General features: G+C 47.6%; 1 protein-coding gene across 3 annotated transcripts in view; it reads left to right on the forward strand.

The window, feature by feature from the left end:
- The first annotated feature begins 1,483 nt into the window (after window positions 1-1,483).
- The window catches only part of TMEM123 (transmembrane protein 123), a 31,974-nt gene continuing 11,428 nt past the window's right edge, over window positions 1,484-22,029 (forward strand). Inside the window, exons 1-2 of one of the 3 annotated variants that reach the window (XM_084781826.1) lie at window positions 1,484-1,720; window positions 5,403-5,459. In XM_084781826.1, coding sequence (XP_084637952.1) covers window positions 1,630-1,720; window positions 5,403-5,459 — 148 coding nt within the window. In that variant the 5' untranslated portion in view covers window positions 1,484-1,629. The remainder of the gene's footprint in view (window positions 1,721-5,402; window positions 5,460-22,029) is intronic. The other 2 variants (XM_084781827.1, XM_084781828.1) reach the window with 2 other exon arrangements.

Consider the following 22,029-nt stretch of genomic DNA (forward strand, 5'->3'; position numbering starts at 1 on the left):
CCCATGGTCTCATAGACTGAGTTTTCATCTTGGTAGAGGCAGTGGGAAGAATATTCCTCAGGCCACTTTCATGAGGCACTGATTTCATTGTTGAGAGCTCTGCTCTTCCAACCCAGTCACCTCCTCAGTGCCTAACCTGTTTCTACCACCACTCTGAGCACTGGGTTTTGACATTTGGAGTCCGGAAAACATTCATGCTATAAAACGTCCCTTCTATTCCATGGCTGGAAACACTTGGCATTCCACGGCCAGATTCCTCATAAGCAGAACCACCAAATCCTAAGCATACAACCATTTTGGGTTTGTTTGTTTGTTTTTGGGTTTTTGGTTGGTTGGTTGGTTTTTCGAGACAGGGTCTCTCTGTGTAGCCTTGACTGTCCTGGAGTAGCTTTGTAGACCAGGCTGGCTTCGAACTCACAGTGATACGTCTGCCTCTGCCTCCCAAGTGCTGGGATTAAAGGCGTGTGCCACCACACCGGCTACAGCTGTTTTTTTTTTTTTTTTTAAAGACTGTGTTAGATGCTGTTATTTTCAGGTTGGCTGATTGCAACCACAGGTGGAAGTCTTGAAACTGTAGAGCAGATGGCCATAGTTAATCCATGATCCAGACACATGTATAACCGAGAAGCTTTGCTGGAATTCAAAAGGAATCCCTCAGAACAAAGCTTTTGGCTTATCTTTGAAACGCCAAGTGCAAGAGGGTTGCAGTGGCCTGGGTCCGTCTTCCACATTAGTTGAGGAGTGTGCACCAGTCATAATATTTTAGAGTGGAATATGCTGAGTTGAATCGAAAAACAGTCTTTGAGAGCACTAAGGGCTTAAGAGGAACTTTGCAAAAACAGAACAAAACAAAATCATTAGATTACTGTTGTGAGGTAGGTGAGCGGACTCCATGCAGATAAGGGCCTAGGTTACAAATGCAAAGTTTCCTGCTGTTCTGCAAGCCGCACCACTCACTCTTTCCCCCACCCCTCCCACCCCCGCACCCCCCTACCCCACTCCCCATCCCCCCGCCGCACATTTGTAGAAAAAAGGAGGCGTAAGTGGAGACTGAAGATCCTGATGTTTAGTTTGGAACTTCCAAGTTTGTCTGCTCTAACTTTGAGTCTGACCTCCCTACACTATTCTCAGGGGGCTCCCTCTGCAGTCGTTCTGCCTGTGCCTCCCCCCGCCCCCTTACTTCGCGACGCATGCGCCCCAACTTCCACCCAAAAACTTCTATATAAAGCCTGTCTTCCGGAAGTCCGGAAACAGGACGCCCCTTCAAATGGCAGAGTAGGCTACTGTGGTCTCTGCCACCAGTGCCGACCACGCCCCGCCCAGGAGGCCACGCCCCCATCCGCCTCCGAACGCCCTGCCCTCACTCCGTTCGGAGAGCCACGACCCTCCCCGTCCGAGGCCTCTGCCCCTGCCCCGCTCCTCCGGTGGGCCACGCCCCTCCCGACTGCGGACCACGCCCCGGCCCCGCCCCAGCCCGGTCCGGCCCGCCCCCTATTTGGTCACTGGTGGGAACCGGCGGCGGCAGCCAGGAAGCGGTGCGCGGCGGAAGGGGGCACGGAACGGTCGCGTGCGCGGAAGGCAGCTCTGGGCGCTGTGCGGTGGCTGCGGGCGCTCAGGGGCCCTGGAACAATGGCGCTGTGCGCGCGGGCCGCGCTGCTGCTGGGCGCGCTGCAGGTGCTGGCGCTGCGGGGGGCGGCGGCGAACGGTACGGGCGGTCTCGGTAAGTCCGCGGACGGAGAGGAAGCGCGCCGCGGCGGTCTGCCTGCCTCCGCCCCGGGGTCCGCCTGGAAAGTTCCACGCGTCTGCGATAGACTCCGCTGGCGAAGGGGGAGCGGGGGTTGGGGCCACCTGCTCAACAAGACTCTGGGTCTCCGCTGCTTGGGGGCGGCAGGCCGGCGTGGGGCGCGTAACCTGTTGACTTTCTCTGGGATGGCTCTTCAGCCGAGGACTCAAGTTGGTCCTCAACGGTTCCCTGGAATTCTGTGTCTGGTAGCAAGATCTATAGATTGAAATATGTCCGCTGACTGCTGCAGAAACAGGTCTGGTTTTCTACCCACACAGCTTCCAGCTGAAGGTTCCCCCCTACCCCCCAGGGTTACTTCGACTAAGTGGGAGCCTTGGGTGTGCGCGCCTTGTTCCCCCGCGCAGGTGAGCTAACGCCCCGGGCGAGGCCATTAGAGCTGTAAGTCACCTGCGCAGCAGCCATCGGGTCTCTGTGGTCCACAGCCCACGATGTCATCAATAGGGTCATAACAAGATGACGTTGAAGGTGTAGGGGATTTTGTTTCCCTTCCTTTCTGGACCTTGAGCTTTTGGACACCGTGAGAAGAACTCTGAGTTTGTGCAAATTCTGTTTTCCCTGTCACCTAGTAAGAGTCCAGTTGCTAGGGAAATAGTAAGCCAGGATGAGAAGCTTTAAGTGGCCAAAGGCTTTGTGGTTTTCAGTTCAGTCCATCTGTTGTGTGGTTTTTTAGCCTCATCTGTAAAAAGAAAAACAGTCAGTTTACTTAAGCAGATGATTGGGCATAACCCGGGTAAAGTAAGCAGCCCTAGGTCTGTTTGCTGTGCTGAATTTCATTGTTTTGTTGAGGCGGAATCTCGTGTAACCCTGCCACCCAGGCTGGCCTTGAGCTCCGTGTGTGGGTGAAGATGGCCTTGAACTCCTGATCTTCCTAACTCCCCATATTTGGGAATCGCAGGACTTCATCATCTGCGTTGCTTAAGTTTTATGTTTGCTCTTTGACTTGTACCTGTGACAAACTGGAATTGCAGCGCTAATGCCAAGATCAGTTAAGGAAAGAACGGACACTAATTCTCGTGGTGCTCTGTCTTACAGCAAATACTAGACTTTGTGGGAGGAGACCTCCGTCTTCCCCACCGCTTACTTTGTGTGTGCACATCCATGGGCTCTCTCCTCTCACCAGCCACTGGTCAACGTGGAGTACCCTTTTCTGTCTTTCCCTTCATAGCACATTTCTGCTGTTGTTCTCACTGCTCTGTTTACCAATGCCTCACTAGCGAGATTAGTGCTACTTAAAAAAAAAACCCGAAGTGCCCTGATGCCCTGAGTTCACAAACGAGTAGAACCAAGGAGTTTAGTTCTATGGACTGTGTCACCTTCAAACTATGCTAATGAAGGTTTGTAAGCAAGTAACAAGACAAGGGCCCTACCCCCAGCCACACCCCTTAATCCCAGCACTTCAAAGGAAGGTAGAAAGAGTGACTTTAAGGCCAGCCTGGGTGACAAAAGGAGACAGTATCTCTAAAAATTATAAAACAACAATAACAAGAACAACAAGAAAACTCAAGTATCTAGTCTAGTCTTTGTGTGCAGCATGTAATTAGTATAAGTAGCACTATAGCACATGGTGACTTTTACTAGTCCTACTGAAACACAGGTAATATTTGCTAGGTACATTTTCTGTCGTTGTCCCCACCACCACCCCTATGATACATTGAGGTCTGTGAATCACTCCTAGAAGCCTCACATGCCATCTCCATTTTGTAGCTGAGAAAACTGAGACATCAGAATAAGCTAACTTATTTAAAGTAAAACAAGCGACACAGGTGTGCCTTCCTATCAGAATCCAAGCCACATCAGTGGATATTACCTCTTACTGCTTTTATTCCACAACTCTGTCCAGAGCGCTGTAGACGAGAGGAAATAATGGCTATTATTCTGCCTGGCATGGTGGCACACACCTTCAATCCCAGCACTCCAGAGACAAATGCAGCCTGGTCTCTATGAGTTCCAGGCCAGTTTGGACTACATAGTGAGTACAGGGCTATCTAGAGAGCCTCTGTCTCAAGCCACCAAAAATAACAACAGCAACAGTAGTAGTATTTGTAGCAGTAGTGATAGCTGATGATGATGCCGGCTGTGGTAGCGCACATTAAAGCCTAGCGTTCTGGAGGCAGGATAGGAAGCTGTTAGTATCCTCTTGGTGGCTAGTTACAAATTCCGTGGGATAGTGGGACTGATTGCTAGTAGATTGGACCTTGAAGCCAGAAGAGGGAGGAATCAAAGAATGACTTAGGTGAGGAAGGAGCAGCTGGTGATGTAACACCAGGAAGCTGTGGGGAGGCGGAACACAGATCGCTGCTGGCTTTGCAGCTGATCAGCCTGGTCCACATCCAGACTTGCTGACGAGCAGCTTTCTGGGGGCCTCAGTTCCTCTTGCTGCAGGAGAGTGCTCCTGTCATAGCGTTTCCAGGAGGCTAAGATGAAGGAAGCCTGCACCCAGACGCACTGATCAGGACCTTTGAGTTTTCCTCTCACACTGGACAATAGTCCCATCCAGAGGAAGAGATTCTCACAAGAAATAGACTAACAGTTGGTAAATTACAAGTTATTGCTGACTTTTCTTTGTGTTTTAAAGGTTTCTTTGGTTTGTTTTGAGTGAGGCGGGTTGCTGGGAGTGAGTTATGTCAGAAATATAAATAACACCTTTGTGTGTCTTTACAGGAAGTTATTTAGAGCAGGGCTCAGCCCGATATCCACAGCATTGCATGAGCTCCCTTCCCTTGTGGGTTGTGGTCGTTATACAGATTCCAAAATAAACCACTAAAAAGTCGCTTACCTGGAGCCCAGGATTCTCTTAATACGCCCCCCCCCGACACACACAAATTTTAAGGTACTAACTTTAAAATTAGAAGGCGTATTGAGGTTTTCGCTGACAAATGAGAACCCTCCAGATGTCATCACATCACTGAGTGGAACTAGGGATGCTGGTGGTGAGAAGACCGGGACAGCCATGGACAAAGAGGGCCTTTGCAGGACCCAGAGCAGAGCTGATGTCACCTCTGCAGGCACCTTGACAAGTGTTTGCTGTGGTTCTGTGTGAAAGACCTAACAGTGCAACCTCAAACTCACTGGCAGCGCCAGGGTGTTCCATAGCAATGGTGGTACAAGCTGAAGTTCTTGTGGTACTACCTCCCCTTCTCCTCCCCCTCATCTGCATACAGGCCAGGGCTTAGAGACCCAGTGTATCTGGGGCTAGGGCCATGGACTATAAGCATGATGGATACACATGAACTACATGGGCCTCTCCTTTTCTTTAGGCTCACAGCTCCTTTTTCAAAATACACGACCCTCTCCCCTCCCCCCTGCAGCCCAGGAAACAGAGACAGCCTGACTGTAAGCATGTACCATGACTGCTCATGAGCCTGGAGTCATCTGTGACACTCTGTCACATGGGCCCGAACTCTTCCTCAGGACCCCATCATGCTGTCTTTCCATGGCGTAGCTACCCTTCTGATCTCTCCCAAAGACAACCAGACAGTTGGCTGCAATGTGTACACCCCTTGGAGCCCCAAATTTATCACTGGAGGGCAGAGGGCTCATGCTATGTTCCAAGTTAAATCTTCAGTATGATTTAATAATGTGTGTCTTTGTTTTGTAGGCTCACCGAACGGAAACCACTCTGCGTCTGCGCCGACTGCCAGTGTTAACGTGACAGGTAAGTATTAAAGATTCAAGGTTTCCTTCCATCTAGGTCTTACTAGCCAGCAAAGTGTATTACCTGATATATTGAGCTGCCTTAACCACAAGTTCCTCTCAGGTGAGTCCCTGCACCCTGTGCAGAGGATTGCCCATTATAGGCATTAGTAGGTGACGGTTCACTGAACTGTTGGTGTTAGTCCAGCAAAGATGTGAATAACTGAAAATTAAGTATTGAAAGCTGGGTGCCTGTAACCCAGCACTTGAGAGTTGTTTGCAGGAAGAGCAGGAGTAACATCAGCACATGGGTGTACAAGGCAGTCGGGATACATGGGAACCCTGTTGGTAGTTTACTTTCAGTTGCTGTGATAAAATTCTATGACCAAAGCCATATGGGAAGAAAAAAGTTTATTTCATCTTACAATTCCGTCTCTCAGGGAAGTCGGGGCAGGTGCTCAGACTCAGGGACTGGAGCCAAGGCCAGGGTGGAGCGCCATTTACTGGTTTCTTTCTCATGGCTCACTCAGCTCAGCTTGCCTTCTTAGACAACCCAGGACTACCTGCCTAGGAGTGGCACCGCCCACAGTGGGCCTGGCCATTCACATCATGCATTAATCATGAATGTTCCTGCAGTAAGGCCTACAGGCCAGTCTGATTGAGGCATCTTCTCACTGAGGTTAACTCTTCCCAGATGACTGAAGCTTATGTCTAGTTGACAGAAATATGAACCAGCAGTCTACATCTCAAACAGAACATACTGGAATTGTTAGTGCTTGAGGAAAGGACTGTATACCCTGCAACATGGCTTATGAAAATGTGAGTCTGTGGCCTGCTAATGAACAGAGTCCCTCTGCACTGCCTGGCTGGCTCAAACCCGGCCCTCTCAGCCATCAGAGTTGAAACTGCCATCTTCTCCAGTGAAACAGTGATTGAGGCCCTTGGCTCGCATGTGTACTGTGGGACAATTAAGGCCCTTCTTGGGGCTCTGCACTCACCAGCTTGGAGGTGTTACATATTGCATCACAGGACATCTTCTCGGCCTGTGTTTCCAATGCTGACTGCATCAGAAACTGAAGAAGCTTACAAATCTCAGCGCTACTGAACTGCCTGTCTGTGATGCGTGACACGGGCTAAGTGCTCAGGACACAAAGGGTCTGGAGTGTTTGTGTTTAATATTCTCATGGTAAAATATAGATGAGATAAACTTACTGATTTTTGCCACTTTTAAGTTGACCGTTCCTGCTATATACACATTCACACTACTGTACAATTTGATGGGGTTGTTGCTGTTGTTCGATTCTTTGTTTAACCATGTCACACAGTGTAGCTTAGACTTGCCTCAAGTTCACTGTGTGATGCAGGCTGGGGTCCTCCTGCCTCAGCCTTGTGGGTACTCGGATTAGAGACTTAGGGCACTCATCTGGCCATGGAGCTTGTATTTCCAGGGGGGACCCCAGAGCCCTGTGCGTTTTATGCTCACACCTTTGTGCTCTGCTCTCATTAGCTCTGCCTTTCCTGCTAGTGTCTGGTAAACATAGCTGTGCTCCTATTCAGATCACGGTTATGACTGTGCTCAGTTCAGTATATTGTACAGAGAACTTTTCACTGGGAAGAAAGGGACTAGAAAGATGTCTGCGTGTCTAGTAGTGTTCATCACTGAGCAGGAGCGGGTGTTCAGGCTACTGGGTGAGTGTCTTTACCCGTTGGCCTATTTTAGGGGGAGGGAAGATGTGCGTTCGCACCCCCTGCAGATGTAAAGGTCAAAGACACCAGTATCTTCCTTTGTCACTTTACATCTTTAGTTAGTTAATAGGACTGTAGGAGATGGCTCATCAGTTAGGAGCTTTGGTTGCCCTCGTCAGCGAGAAGCTGAGTTCAGTTCCCAGCACACAGGTCAGATGACTCACAACCACCTACACCACCAAGTCCAGGGACTGCAGTGCCTGTGGCCTCAGAAGGCCCCTGTACATACAGCCACAATGCACATAGTAGAACAAAAATGATTTTTTAAAACCTAAAACAGCAGAACTTTAAAAGGTGTAGGGGTAGCCGGATGTGGTGGTGCACACCTTTAATCCCAGCACTTGGGAGGCAGAGGCAGGTGGATCACTATGAGTTCAAGGCCAGCCTGGTCTACAAAGTGAGTCCAGGAAGCGAAGGCTCCAAGGCTACATAGAGAAACCCTGTCTCGAAAAACCAAAAAGGAAAAAAAAAAAAAAAAGGATGGGTGTGGGGGGATTATAGAGACTTGATGTGGTAGTTTGTTTCTCTAACTGCTATGAAAAGCCAGTTTAGACCCCACCGTTCAGCTCTTCATGCTGCTAATCGCATTCATGTTTATGTCCTTGCATTTGAAGCCCGCTGTTAATGTGTAATGCCCATCGAGTTCTCCTCCGCCGCACGGGTTGTGCAGTGGGATACTCATACACCGTTATGCCCACTTACTGAACAGATGTATCTTGGGATTACCTGCTTGGCTGGGTGCTATTTCATGCACCAGGCATTTAGTAAACAAAACACGTGTGTGTTTGCTGTCATGAATGTCCCATCAAGGGAAGGGGAGGGCGTTCAAGGAAGTAGGGATTGCAGGTGGGCTTGGGCGGTGATAACAGGATGCATACATAAATCGGATGTGCAGTAGAGACCTAGGACAAGGTCTGCTGCAGGCTCTTCGGTATGGGTAGACCTGTATAAGATGGGCTGGTTTAAGCTGAGACCAAAGACAGGAGAGAGCCAGCCCTACTCATACCAGAGGACAGAGCATTCCAGGAGAAATAGCTACCATAGATGGCTTGTTGCAGGTACCCCGAGGAAGGAGTGAGTCACTTCTTCCACCTGGCACATGGAGGGCTGTCTGCTCTTTAGCTATCATATACAGGAACCAGGGAAACAAAACAATTATGTATTAGTTGTCAGAAACACAGCTGGCTAGAAGCAGGGTTCGTAGCCACACATTAACCTTACTCCAGGGTCTTCCTCACACAGGTGAGGGCTCTTTCAGTGAGTATAAGCCGCTGCACTGTCTCATACTTAACAGCGAGGGTGATGTAACTGTCCTGGCTTTCATTACCAGGCCTCTAGCTGGAATACACTGGGCCTGGCGTGCTTGTGATCCAGGCTTGGAGCCTGCCTTGGTTGTGAAGGTTAACACTTGATGTGTTTTTGTAAACAGGTTCCTTTTTTGCTGCTGTTGCTGCCTTATATGTGCCTTTTCCCCATTTCTGGTTGTAAAGGTAATTCGTGGTTCATGTGGAAATTGTGTAAGATGTAGTAAACAGCTAACATCATTACTTAAAGTATTTTATTTATTTTGAGTACATGTGCACATGTTGTGTGGAGGTCAGAGGGCACCTTATAGGAGTGAGTCCTCCGTCCACCTCATAGGTCCTGGGGAAGGAACTCATGATTGGCAGCAAGTGCCTTTGCCAGATGAGCCATCTTGCCAGCCCAAGAACAATGTTTCAGACATGAAAGTTGCTAAAAGAATAAGTTGTGAGGTCGCAGCATAAAAAATAAATGTGTGACATGGGGCATGACTTAGCCATTCCACAATGGGCAAAAGCTTGCTATACACCATAAGTAAGTACACAATTTTAAAAGTACTCTATTTTGTTTCATGTGTTGATGCTGCTGTTGTTTTTTAGCTGAAATGTGTGAGCACAGTATTTGAAAAATTGGGCCTACAGAACCTCCTGACCCTGTGCTTGTGATGTACTTGCTCACTTATGCGACCCATTGTCCCTCTTTTCTTTGTTTGTTTGTTTTTTTAAACAAAATAAGCAAAATAACTTATTATCTAGGGCAAAACAATAGTACAGTTCAGAGTGGGCTGCACGGTCAAGACTGACAGTAAGCCACATTGAACAAGAGAACAAGAGCCCCAGTTACTGTGTGAGGTTTCTTTTTATGGAGTTCAAGAGGCCGAGATTAGTTACCAAGAGGGGTAGCATGCACAGCTCTGTTTGTTGTTGTTTGTTTGCTTTGTTTTGTTTTTCTTGTTTAAATTTTTTCATATAGTATATTCTAATCACAGTTAGATTCTGTGTAGAAGCAACCCTGAATCTTGCTTCTTCCCCGGGATCAGGGTCCAGCCACACAGCATTCTGGGTAAGGCTTCCACAGGCAGTGCTGGCCCCCAGGAGCTTCTTGTCTCTGCTGTTGACCTGTAAGCAGATGGAAATGGTGGGTGAGAGCGGAAGTTTGGTCCTGAAGCAGTCCTAAGCAGGACAGAGTTGAAGTACTGCAGCCAGAAGCCAGGGAACGACACTAAGGTGGGCAGTCATGGGGTTTAATTGACGTTTCAAAGAGCAAGCTTCCTAATTAGGAGCCTGTTGAGTGAGTACAAAGGCTGTGAGCAAGACAGCTGTGGGAGCCGCACACAAACCTCGGCTGATGGACTGGATGGAGCTGGTTCACCGAGCAAGGGGTGCAGGCTGGTGTTTTGAGCTCAGATGTTTTATTACTTAGATCAGTGATCAGACACTTGCCCCCCACGTTTGAAGACAGTTTCAGAGGGAGAAGTTAAGATGGAGCAGCAGGAGGTCACAACCCGTGGAGAGGCCCAACACTCAGAGCTGTGGGAGAGGGCAAAGAGATTCCCTCTTACTGTGCCTCCTTGTCTGTGAGAGGCAGAGGTGATGGGACAGTGGCACCTTAGTGGCAGTTTAGTCTTCTCCAGTGTGCCACTTACTAAAAGGGATCAGAGGCTCCCTGAGTCCTGGAAAGTGTCTGGCGGGCTATCTATATCGCCTTTTAACTTGTGACATACGCTTTATAACTTGCTGCAGTCTGTTACTTATTTCTTTATGTGTGTGCTGTGGATGGGTGTCTGTGTGTCTGTGACACATGGTGCAGTTACCCATGGAGGCCAAAAAAGGTCCTGTGGCGCTGGAGTTAGGAGTGCTTGTGAGCCACCCAGTGTGAGATTTGGGAACTGAACTTGGGTCCTCCTCAGAAAGAGCAGTAAGCACTTGCTTTAGTCATTGTTCTAAAGAGACCAAGGCAACTTGTATAAAAGAAAGTTGGTTTTAGTTTGGTTTTGGGTTTTCGAGACAGGGTTTCTCTGTGTAATAAGCACTGCCTGTGCTGGACTCTTGTAGACCAGGCTGGTCTCGAAGTCACTACCATCCACCTGCCTCTGCCTCCCAAGTGCTGGGATTAAAGGCGTGTGCCACTGCCCCCAGCTAAAAGAAAGTATTTAACTGGGGGCTTGTTTAGTCTATTATCATCAGAGAACGGAGAACTTGGTGCGGTGCTGGAGAAGTAGCTGAGAGCTACGTAGTGATCTGAAAGCAGAGAGAGGCTCATGCTGAGTCAGGTGGGAGCTTTTGAAACCTCCAAGCGCACCCCCAGGGACACACTGCCTCCAACAAGGCCACACCCACTAGTCCTTTTTTAAATAGTGCCACTCTGGTGACCAAGCTTTCAAATATATGAGCTTTTAGAGCCCATTTTCATTCAAACCACCACCACAGCGCTCTTGACTGTGAGCCTTGTCTCCAGCCCATATTGTGTTACCATCTTTAGAGCAGTGTCTCTCAAGCTTGGGCGTACATTAGAGTGCTCGAATTGTAGACCTTCTGATCCTGGTGCTAGTTAAGCCCAGTTAGATCTGAGTGGGAGGAAGCACAGCACTGAAGCACTCCACTGCGGAGCTGAGCTGAGAAGCACTGCCCCCCCCCCCACGGTGGCTGAGAAGCTGCCTCCTCCACAGTGGCCTTTGTGTATATGCCCCAGCATGGCGATGGGAAGAAAGTGCCACTGATGGTGTGTGGCAAGTAAGGGTGTTTTCTCGCTGGGTTTGCTGATGGCCATGTGTAGTGATGACCACTGCGCACAAGCCTCCTGACAGCAGAACTGACACCCCACCCACAGAGGTATGAGAACAGTAACAGCACCTGCGCCATTAGAATGATGGGTGACTTCCTGGCTGACCTTGTTTAATTTGATGTCTGTCCATGAAAGAGGAACAGTGGTACTCTCCAGGAAAGTAAACCTTCCGTGACCGTTCAGAACTGAAACACGAGAAGTTACAGGGAACAGCCGAGGGTCCCAGCTTCTTACATGTGTTCTCAGCACCTGTTCCGGGATTAGCCGGGGTTCCATGAGCCATCAAAGCTAACCTTTGCACAGTTTGTTCATCCCCACTGGTCCTTTTATGACAGTGTAAGGAAAGAAAGAGAAAACAAATTTGAATCACTTGTGCCTTCTTCCAGAGTAAACGGGATTGAAACGTTGCCCTTTGAAAGACTGCTGTTGTTGCCACATTGATTTTTATGTGTTTTGTGAATATATACATAAAGGCTTTTCAAAACCATCATCCTAATGCCATTTTTTTCTTCTCCTAATGTCATTTTCATACTTTTTTAAAAAGCAAGTCATTTTTTAAATGGCTGTCCAATCATTGTTCTTTTAATGATTTTTCATAAACATACTCAGCCCCCCCCCCAAAAAAACAAAAGACAAGCCCTTCCCCCAGTCATCCCACATTCTGCCTTTCTTTTTTCCTTTCTCTCCATGGCCAAGCACAGTGCAGCCAGCATGTGTCTCAGTGCCCATCTACTTTTCCTCCCATCCCAATTGCAACAACTACAGTATCAACATTTAAAACATTATTTGATTATTATTTTTGTTTGTTTGTTAGGTTGGTTGGGTTTTTTTTGAGAGGGTTTCTCTGTGTAGCCCTAGCTGTCCTGGTCTCACTTTGGAGACCAGGCTGGTCTCAAACTCAACAGCGATCCGATCCACCTGCCTCTGCCTCCCGAGTGCCAGGATAAGGTGTGCGCCACCACTCCTGGGTTTGATTTTTAAATTATGTGTTTACATGTGAGTGCAGATGCCCATGGAGACCAGCAGGTGGCATTGAATCCCATCAAGTTAAAGGTACAGGTAGTTGTGAGCCACCCCAGAGGTGCCCTGAACTGACGTCCAGGCCTCAGTACGAGCAGTACCTGCTGTTTTAGTTCGGTTGGTTGCCTTTTTTTGTTTTGCTTTGTTTTTCCTTTTCTTCCTGTTGTTGTTTTTTTGTTTTGTTACGGGGTCTTCCTGTTTTTCCAAATTGTGATCTACCTCATCTGTAGGGGCTGGAACTGCGGGTGCTCACCACCACGCCTGGCCTTTGAGACCCGTTCACGTTGTGTATACTCAGTGGTGCGTCTCTTTCAGTTTCTGGCTTATTTCACGCAGCATGATGACCGCCAGTCCACCTGTGTCACAGGACAGTCAGGATGCCTCTTGATGATCAGCGCCATCTGTTTTGTATATGCACTGCACTGTCTTTGCCATCTGCGGTGTACAGTTAGGTGGTTTGCTTTTGGGGTGGTTGTGGTAGCTGCAGTAAGGTGTAGCTGTAGGACATGCAGATACTCTTTACTTACTTCCTTTCCTGGACTGAAACCCAGGTACTAGTGACCTGGCTGTTGCTGACAGATGTCAGGTCAGATGCTACACTAGATGAAGTGCGTGTGTGGTCAGAACCGTTATTTCCTCCAGCTGGACTGAATCCCCCTCATTGTATAATGGTCATATTTATTTGTGCTGCTTATGTTTTAACACATATTTTATCAATGAGGCTACCTACCCTCTTAGATTCCATTTTCATGAGATGTTGTCTTCTATTCTTCTGCTTCCATTTTACATGTGCCAAACATTTGAACTTAACTTTATTATAAAGACCATGTAGTTTGATATAGGTTTGGAGTTCTGCCCAAATTTAGTCACTGTCTTTTAATTGGAGGATTTAATGCATTTACATGCAAGGTTACTATTGATAGGTAGTGTCTGAGTCTAGCTGTTTGTTTGTTTTAGATTTATTTATTTATTTGTTATACAGTATTCTGCCCACATGTGAGCCAGCAGGCCAGAAGAGGGTACTAGATTTCATTATAGATGGTTGTGAGCCACCATGTGGTTGCTGAGAATTGAACTCAGGACCTTTGGAAGAACAAGCTCTTAACCTCTGAGCCATCTCTCCAGCCCAAGTCTAGCTGTTTTACAACTGGTTTTCTAGTGTCGCTGTATTTCCTTCTCTTACAGTCTTTGTGCTGAAGTGTCTGGTAGTGTGCTTTGGTTCCCTGCTTTTACTACTTTTGAGTTTTTTAAACATGCCATAAGCTCTCTTTATCATCCTTTTCTAGTTTAAAAAAACAAAGGCTTTCAGTGTTATATAGCAACAAAAAGCACAGCACAAATATTTGCAGGTGGTGACTGTAAACTTCTCTCTTCACATTATAGAGCCAAGGTGATTCTTGTAACTCCTTCACAGAGTAAAGAACTTAAGGTTGTAGGTTGTCTCTCTCCACTGTAGAACAGTGTTTAGTGTGTAGGAGGCCCTGAGTTCTGTGCCTGGCACTGCAAATTAATTAATTAATATGCATATCACAATGAACTCCTTAAATGATCTTAGGGCGTGTCCTAGGTAGGGTTTTATTGCTGTGAAGAGACACCGGGACCACGGCAACTTTTATAAAGAAAAACATTTCATTGAGGGCTGGCTTACAGTTTAGAGGTTTAGTCCATCCTCATCATGATGGGAAGCATGGCAGCATCCAGGCAGACATGGTGCTGGAGAAGGAGCTACATCTGGATCCACAGGCAGCGGGAAGTCATGGCTTTTGCCAGACTTTTGTCGGCTTTTTGTTCAGGCCTTTATCAGACATTGACACATTAGAGGCAACTAAAACTTGGGTACACAGTTTGGGTAGCTGAAGTTGCTCACAGAGTGTTATATTAGTTCTTTCTGTTGCTGGGATGAGGTACCCTGGCAAGTGCAGCTAAAGGGATACCGGCTTTACTCTGGCCTAACAGTCCAGAGGGGAACACAGCTGCAGGAGCACGAAGCTGGCGCAGCAGTCAGGGTCAGATGCATGGTGCTCATCTGCAGTCAGGGTCAGATGCATGGTGCTCATCTGCAGTCAGGCGGCAGATGCATCGTGCTCATCTGCACATGGAGAGCAGAGGGAGGACAGGCGGGGCAGCCTGACCTAGAGACATACTTCTTTTATCAAGGCTCCCTCTGCTGAAGTGCTACCAGCTAGGGACCAAGTGTTTCAGAGCGGCGGCCTGTGGGGGACAGTTCTCATTCAGGCCAGAACCAGTGTAGGTAGGCGAAAGGAAGTGTGTGAGAATGGACAGTGAACCCTGAGTAGATTCACTGTGACCACGGGGACTTCATAAAGTTCTTGAGGCAGCATCTGGATGGCCACAAGGTGCAGGCAGAGTTTCAGGATTAACACATTCTCTCTGGTTCTGGTCATTCTTAAACAGTTACTGTTTGTTCTGAGCTTTGCTCTCCCTCCCCCACCCTACTCCCTCCCTCCCTCCCTCTCTCCCTCCTTCCAGGGTCCGGATGGAAGCCAGGCCTCAGACTGCTAATGAGCCCCCCTCCCCAGCGCCCGCCATGGAGTGGTACTTTTACTGTGTTGTTAGAAGGAGGGGAGTTACTGTATGGCCTTAAGGTCTTTGCCTCAGTTTCCTTCCAGTACTGCTTCTTGGGGTTACAGGGATTAGAGTCAGTACAGGCAAATGCTTGGAGCAGCAGCTGACACAAGTGGGCACTGTGTGCCTGTTAGCATCAGGGTTAGGACTGAGTCCAGTGTTCAAGGTGGAGAGGTCAGGGTTCTGGTTAGGATGCCGTGGCCACTTAGACTCTTAAAGCAGCCTTATTGGCGTTTGCTGACAATTCTGCTATTGTACTGAATATTCCATTGTTGTAGGCACTCAACAGATGTTCATTTCGCACTTTGTCCCAAATGACATAGGCAATGTGCCAGGCAGGCAATTGATGTGCAGAGAACTAATTAGACGTAGATCAAACCGGCTAGGATGCCTGAGCTAAGTCGAAAGGTAGTAAGAACAAAAAGCCGTAATAATGGACAAGTACAGACACAATAATAAAGATACAGGTAGTCATCAGGTGAGGGAGGGGGAAACAACTGCAATTGAGGGGCACTTCAGGCCAAGGTGGAAACCTAGTGCAGTAGAAACTGCATGGGCGCTGAGAGTAACCCTAGCAAAGACTCCTAGTAATGGGGGACACAGAGCCTGAACCAGCCGTCTTCTGTAACCAGGCAAGGCCCCCAGCGGAGGGCCTGGGACACCACAAGCCTTTGACCTACAGTTTGTAGGGGTCCATAGAGGGTACCAGGACCCGAGCCTAGCACCAGAGAGACTTCTTTCAGCGACTGATGGCAGCAGATGCAGAGTCCACAAACATTAGTTGGAGCTCAGGGAGTCCTGAAGAGGAAGGGGAGGAAGGATCAGAGGAACAGAGGGGTCAGGGACACACCACGAGAGCACAGAGTCAGCTCTCCAGAACTCACAGGGATTCGCAGAAATCCAGAAGCCTATAGGAGTCTGACCTAGTCCTCTACATGTGGCTGAGTAGCTTAGTGTTCTTGTGGGAGTTCCAACCATGAGAATGGGAGCTGTCCTTGGCTCTTGCCCACTTGTGGGACCCTTTTCCTCCTACTGGGTTGCCTTGGCCAGCCTTGATGTGATGGCGTGTGCCTGCTCGTACTGTAGCTTGTTATGCTGTCATTATTTGATGTCTCATGAGGGGAGGCAGATAGGGGAGTGAATCTGAGGGAGAGAGTGGATGGTGGGGGAGACTGGGGGAGGGGAGGGGAGGGAAGCTGCAATTGGGATCTAGTATATGAGAGAAGAATTAAAAAAAAAAAAGATACAAGTAAGCAGATGAACACCGAGGAGTTGACTTTCAAGAAAGAAAATCTTAGCCAGGTGTAGCGGCGCACACCTTTAATCTCCGCACTCGAGAGGCAGAGGCAGGCCATCGCTGTGAGTTTGAGGCCAGCCTGGTCTACAAATAGAGTCCAGAACAAGACTACAAGAGAAAACTCTGTCTCAAAAAACGAAAATCAAAAAAAAAAAGGAAGAAAGAAAGAAGAAGAAAAAAAAAAAGAAAATCAAACAAACTAAAAACAAAGAAGGAAGGAAAGAAAGAGAAAGGAAACGTTGGAACCGGAGAGATAGCTCAGCAGTTCAAGTACTTTTTTTTGCCAAGGCCCCAAGTTAGATTCCAGCACCTACATGGTGGCTCACAACTGCTTATCCGACACCCTCTTCTGACTTCTGTGGGCACCAAAGCATGCATATGGTGCACTTATATACATACAAGCAAAACACTTATTTATCTTTAATCCCAGCCCTGGAGAGGCAGAGGCAAGTGGATCTCTGTGCATTTGAGGCCAGCCTGGTCTAGAGAGCTAGTTCCAGGACAGTCGGGGCTACATAAAGAAAGGTCGTCTCAGCCGGGCTTTGGTGACAGATTGCTCTGAGTTCAAGCCTAGCCTGGTCTACAAAGTGAGTCCAGGACAGTCAAGACTACACAAAGAAACCTTGTCTATAAAATAAACAAATCTTTAAAAATTTAAGTTTAAAAAAGAAAAAAAAAAACAGAAGAAAATCTTAGAGGAAATAGTCTTTGAACAGGTCTGACCAGAGGTCTCAGGGTTGGAGGGAAGTGATAAAAGTTTTTTGAGGATTAAAGCCCAGATGACAGGAAGCAAGCCAGGCTAGCTTCCTATGTGTTCCCTGTGCTGTGTGAATAGCAAACGGTGTATCCAACGCAGTAACCATGGGAGTTAAAAATCACTTGCCTTGTTGTAGATCGAAGGAAAGGGACACAGAAAATGTGCCAGCATTTCTAACGAACCTGGCCTGTGGAGATTTTGATGAGGCTGGCTGATAGATGAGGACACAGCGCGTCCTTGCCATTCTCCCGCTGGGACACTGATACAAACCAGGACATTATTTCCTCTTCGTTTTTACCAAGATGGACGTTCTGCCTTCTCAGTGTCTCAGCACTGATGACAGGCTGTTTCTGAGCCAGCTGCTGGTGAGTGTTGGGTTGGATATGCACACGAGCCTCATTCTGCCTGGTGTCAAACCTTGCTTCTCCCCCTTTACAATGTCAGGGAGCGAACTTTCAAGAAAGGCACCCAGAGTCTTTTGTGCCATTTTCCCCCACTTCCAGTCTGCAGGGTGCGGGTGAAAATCCAGCTCCAGAGTTACTGTGGATGAACTGTGCGCATAGATGCCTCCTAAACCAGTGCTTACCTCAGAAGTACTCCCATGGTTACAGCCTGTGAGGTGCTTCCAGGAGCGGGCCTTAGTTCTCATATTCCAGGAGCTTCAGCTAGCTTAGCTTAGCTGTCTGTCTGTTGGTCATCTGTCTGTCTTTTGCCCCAGTGTTACGCCTCCCTCTAATTGCCTACTCTGCCCTCAGTTGGCCTCTTTTAATCCACAGTCAGCCAAGAAACCACATAATACAACTTGTTAACAGTTCATCTAAAATTAATTTTGTTCTTGTCTTTTACAAGAGCAGGGATTCAATTGTTTTAGGTTTACACACCATCCCAGCCACAGGACTGCCTCAGTGAAATGAAGAGAAGACAGGCAGATGACACAGGAAGCTGAGATCGGGGGTGGGGGGGCAGTGCAGCCCTGGAAGCTCTGTGCGTTTATTATATAGAGTTGATTGTAGGGAGGATGGATCATTGTGTACCACTGGGCAAGCAGGAAGGTTTAGCCCATCTCAGTAGCAGTAGTCTCTGTAGAGGAGCAGGCTTCAGACTGTAAATATGGAGTAGAGGGAGAAAGCTATGGTGGACATTTTCTGCACACACTGTCAACACTTGCTTCTAAGAAACACTTTGCCATCTCTTTGACTCTGAGACTAAGAGCTCATTGACATGGCTGTACCTATGTCAACAACACACATTCAGTCAGTTCTTCATTCACTCAGGGCTTCCTCTGCTCCTTGCAGGGTGCATCTTGTTTAAAATCTTTCTAGGCTTTTTGATCACTATGGAGTGTTCGTAATGTATGGCATTTGGTCTTTGAGGTGATGCTTTAGCATCTAAAGCAGAAACTTAAAAGGATGCTGGCCTCCTGTAACTCCTAGATGCAGCCACTGTTCATTAGAGCAAATACCTGAGAGACATGGCGTGTTGTTGATTTTATCTCCTGTATGACTGTAGGCTCAGAGCTCAGGAGTTACAGTTAGGCACTAACTCCAGGAGGGCCGATTAAGTGATTATGGCTGTGACCAAGTAGGACTCAGCTCTCAGGTGACTGGTTTCCAGCTTATAGGCAGGAGGTCTCTGTTCTCCCCCTGAAAGCTGTCTGTAGGCCTCAGGTGGAGTGCTTTCCCAAAGGCTATTCCTGAAGAGAGCTGTGGAAGCTAGTGTCAGTGGTCAGGGTCGCCACCTGCACCACAATGTCAAGACAAAGGATGTAGAATTAGACCTCACCTTTTAGAAGGGAGCATAACAAAGAATTTATAGACATGTTTGCAGGGCTAGGGGACGTAGCACACACTGCATACGTAGAGGTCAGAAAGCAAGTTGTGAGACTCAGTTCCCTCCTTGTACCATGTGAGTTTCAGAGATTGAGCCCGGGTCGTCAGGCTTGACAGCAAGCACCTAGACCCACTGACCATATTGCTGGCTCTGTGGACTGTTGTTTTGTTTTGTTTTGTTTTGTTTTGTTTTGTTTTGTTTGAGACAGTGTTTCTCTGTATAGCTCTAGCTGTCCTAGAACTTGCTCTGTAGACTAGGCTGGCCTCCCAAAGTGCTAGGATTGAAGGTGTGTGCCACCACCACCAGGCCCTGTGACCATAATTGTTAATGTTTTTATTTGTACTATGTTATTATATACTATGGTATAGATTTGGAAAGTTCCCTTAGCCATACCCTGTCGGTGCATATTTTATTCTAAGAAATTTTGCAGTGATCTTACATATACATCATTAGCAGTTTGAGCTAGGATTTAGCTAGACCCCTAGATGTGGGATTTTGGGGTCAGTAGTTTAAAAAAAAATTTTTTTTTAATGTATACAGTGCTCTGCCTGCATTACACCTGTAGGCCAGAAGAGGGCACCAGATGCCATTATAGATGGTTGTGAGCCACCATATGGTTGCTGGGAATTGAACTCAAGCCCTCTAGAAGAGCAACCAGTGCTCTTAACCAGTGAGCCATCTCTCCAGCCCTCAGTAGTTAAATTCAATGGACCATGGAAATAAAAAAAAAACCGAATATGTATAAACCTGAGTGACACTACAGCTCTTAGGAAAAAGGTTTAAATACTTTAATAAACAAGTTATATTAAATGCAAAGAGTAGATGCCAGAAAACATACTGTGCATGAAGTGGTTACTTGAAATTCAAACAATGGAGCCTAGCATCATATGTCGTAGAAACACTATCAAGGGGGGTAGTGTAAAGAAGGCCTCAGGTTGGGGCAGCGACTGCCTGAGAGGGAAGCAGTTGAGGGTCCACGTGTGCTTTGGGGCATTCTTTATTGACAGACTATCTCAGTTAGGGTTGATACAGCTGTGGTAAAACACCATGAGCAAAATACCCTGGGAAGGAAAGGGGGTGTGGCTTATACTTCCACATCACTATTCATCACTGGGAGTCAGGACAGGAACTCAAGCCGGACAGGACCTGATGCAGGGCTATGGAGGGGTGCTGCTTACAGGCTTGCTCCCCATGGCTTGCTCAGCCTGCTTTCTTACAGCACCCAGAACCACCAGCCCAGGGGTGATACCACCTGTAACAGCCTGGTTCCTCCCCCTATTAAGCACTAGTTAAGAAAATGCCCTACAAGCTCGCCTGATGTTACAGGGGCAGTTGTTGTTGTTTTCGGAGACAGGGTTTCTCTGTGTAGCCTTGGCTTTCTTGGACCCGCTTTGTAGACCAGATTGGCCTCAAACTCACCGAGATCCACCTGCCTCTGCCTCCCTGAGGGCTGGGACTTAGGCATGTGCCACTGAGCCCATGACATGGAGGCATTTTCTTAGCTGAGTTTCCCTCCTCTCAGATGACTTTAGCTTGTGTCAAGATGACATAAAACTAGCACGCAGACTGATGAAAACACAGATGTTTCTGTTATTGGCACCTTTTTGTATGTGTCAGTATTGGTAAGTGGGAAGGGGCTGTGGGTACAGCCAGCCGGCAGGTTCAACCCCAGCATGAAAACAAACAGCAGAAATCAAAGTTCTGAGACACGATGGTTTTAAATGCTTTTAAGCCTGAGCTTTTATACTTCTGATTTTTGTGATTAATAAGTGTCCATATGTATTTACTGATGCTACCTGCAGTGCCTGAGCACTGTCAATGGGGAATCAGTGTACGAGCCAGCACTGTGTGTGGCAGAGTGAAATCAGATGGGTCTCACTGCTGAACTAGGTCAGATGGCACAGCGGCAGCATGGGCACTAGGCTCTGAGGAGTCGTGAGAATTGGATTAGTTCTCTCACCCATTAACTCTCATGGGCTATGACAGAGATCACACAAACTTGAAAATACGAAGAGCTGGCATTGCATCTGGGTCACATAAGCTGCTGCAGTCTACAGTGCAGCATTCCTAGAAAACAGTAAGCATATGCGTATTTTAGGGTGCAAGGGGTCATTTCCCTTTGCCTTTCAAGGAAAACATTGGCTGTTAAGTATTCAACTTTCTAGTGCCAGATGACTTAGGCCAGTAACCCCGCCCTCATCAGGCTGAGGCAGGAGGATTCCCAAGAGTCTGAGGCTACCCTTTATATAGTGTGTTTCAGGCCAGTCTGGGCTACAGAGTAAGGCTCTTGTCTTTAAAACAAAAATTACTAGTATCAAAGCTGGGCATGAGGACCATACTCATAATCTCAGTACTCAGGAGACTGAAGGAAGAGGCTTACAAGTTCGAGGCCAGCCTGAGCTACATAACAAGTTCCAAGCCAGCTCTAGCTGTAACAGACCCTGTCTTTAAAAAAGAAAAAGAAAAAGAATGGTACCTTTCCACAGTAACTGAAACCATTTGGGGATGGGGGATGGGTGTGTGTTGTGCTTCACTGCAGTTGTCGCCTCCAGGGGCTTCTTTGCTGGCATTTGAGCAGAAGCTGCTTTGCTGACTGGCTCTTTGTTGTGGGCTTTGAGCTTGTTGATGACCACATTCCTTTGTGGCAGCTGCGAATTGCACAGGCCTGTTCTGTGTTTAGGCCGCAAATCTTCTGTAATGGAGTGACAGCACCATCTGCATAGCCTATGAAATTGCTAGTACAGCTTTAATAGTGTTATCCCAGGCATAATTAACCCTGCAGAGACTGTGCAAAGACAGACTGGGTATGAGAGAGGTCTCTATCAGTGCCGTGTGGGCTTCCTGATGGAACATCAAAGTGTTTGGTGCACACCTAGCTGAGATTGCTTTTGAAGTAATTCTAAGCATGTTTGCATTGTAATTTTTTTTAACCTACAATCTCTTCACAGCCAGGAGCATGTTAAAGGTTAGCACTAGGCAGTGGTATACATCTTTGCCCATCCCAACCAATGCTCTCTGACTCTGTGGCACTGCTGTTCCTCGTAACATAGCCAACTGGTGACTCAGTGCAGGGTCTTTTCAGTCAAATTGCCTAACTTCACATCCTGGCTTCTACACTTGTGACCCTGGCCAACTTACCCTCTCTGTGCCTTTGTTTTGTCTGTAAGTAGGGCTAACAACACCTGCCTCAGAAACCTATGAAAATGACAGAAGTTTGTAAAATATGTGGAACATTCAGGCGCCAAATAAGAACAGAGTGTTCACTAGGTA

The sequence above is a fragment of the Acomys minous genome (assembly GCF_964271855.1).
Source record: "Acomys minous genome assembly, chromosome: 5".
Classification (NCBI taxonomy): domain Eukaryota; kingdom Metazoa; phylum Chordata; class Mammalia; order Rodentia; family Muridae; genus Acomys; species Acomys minous.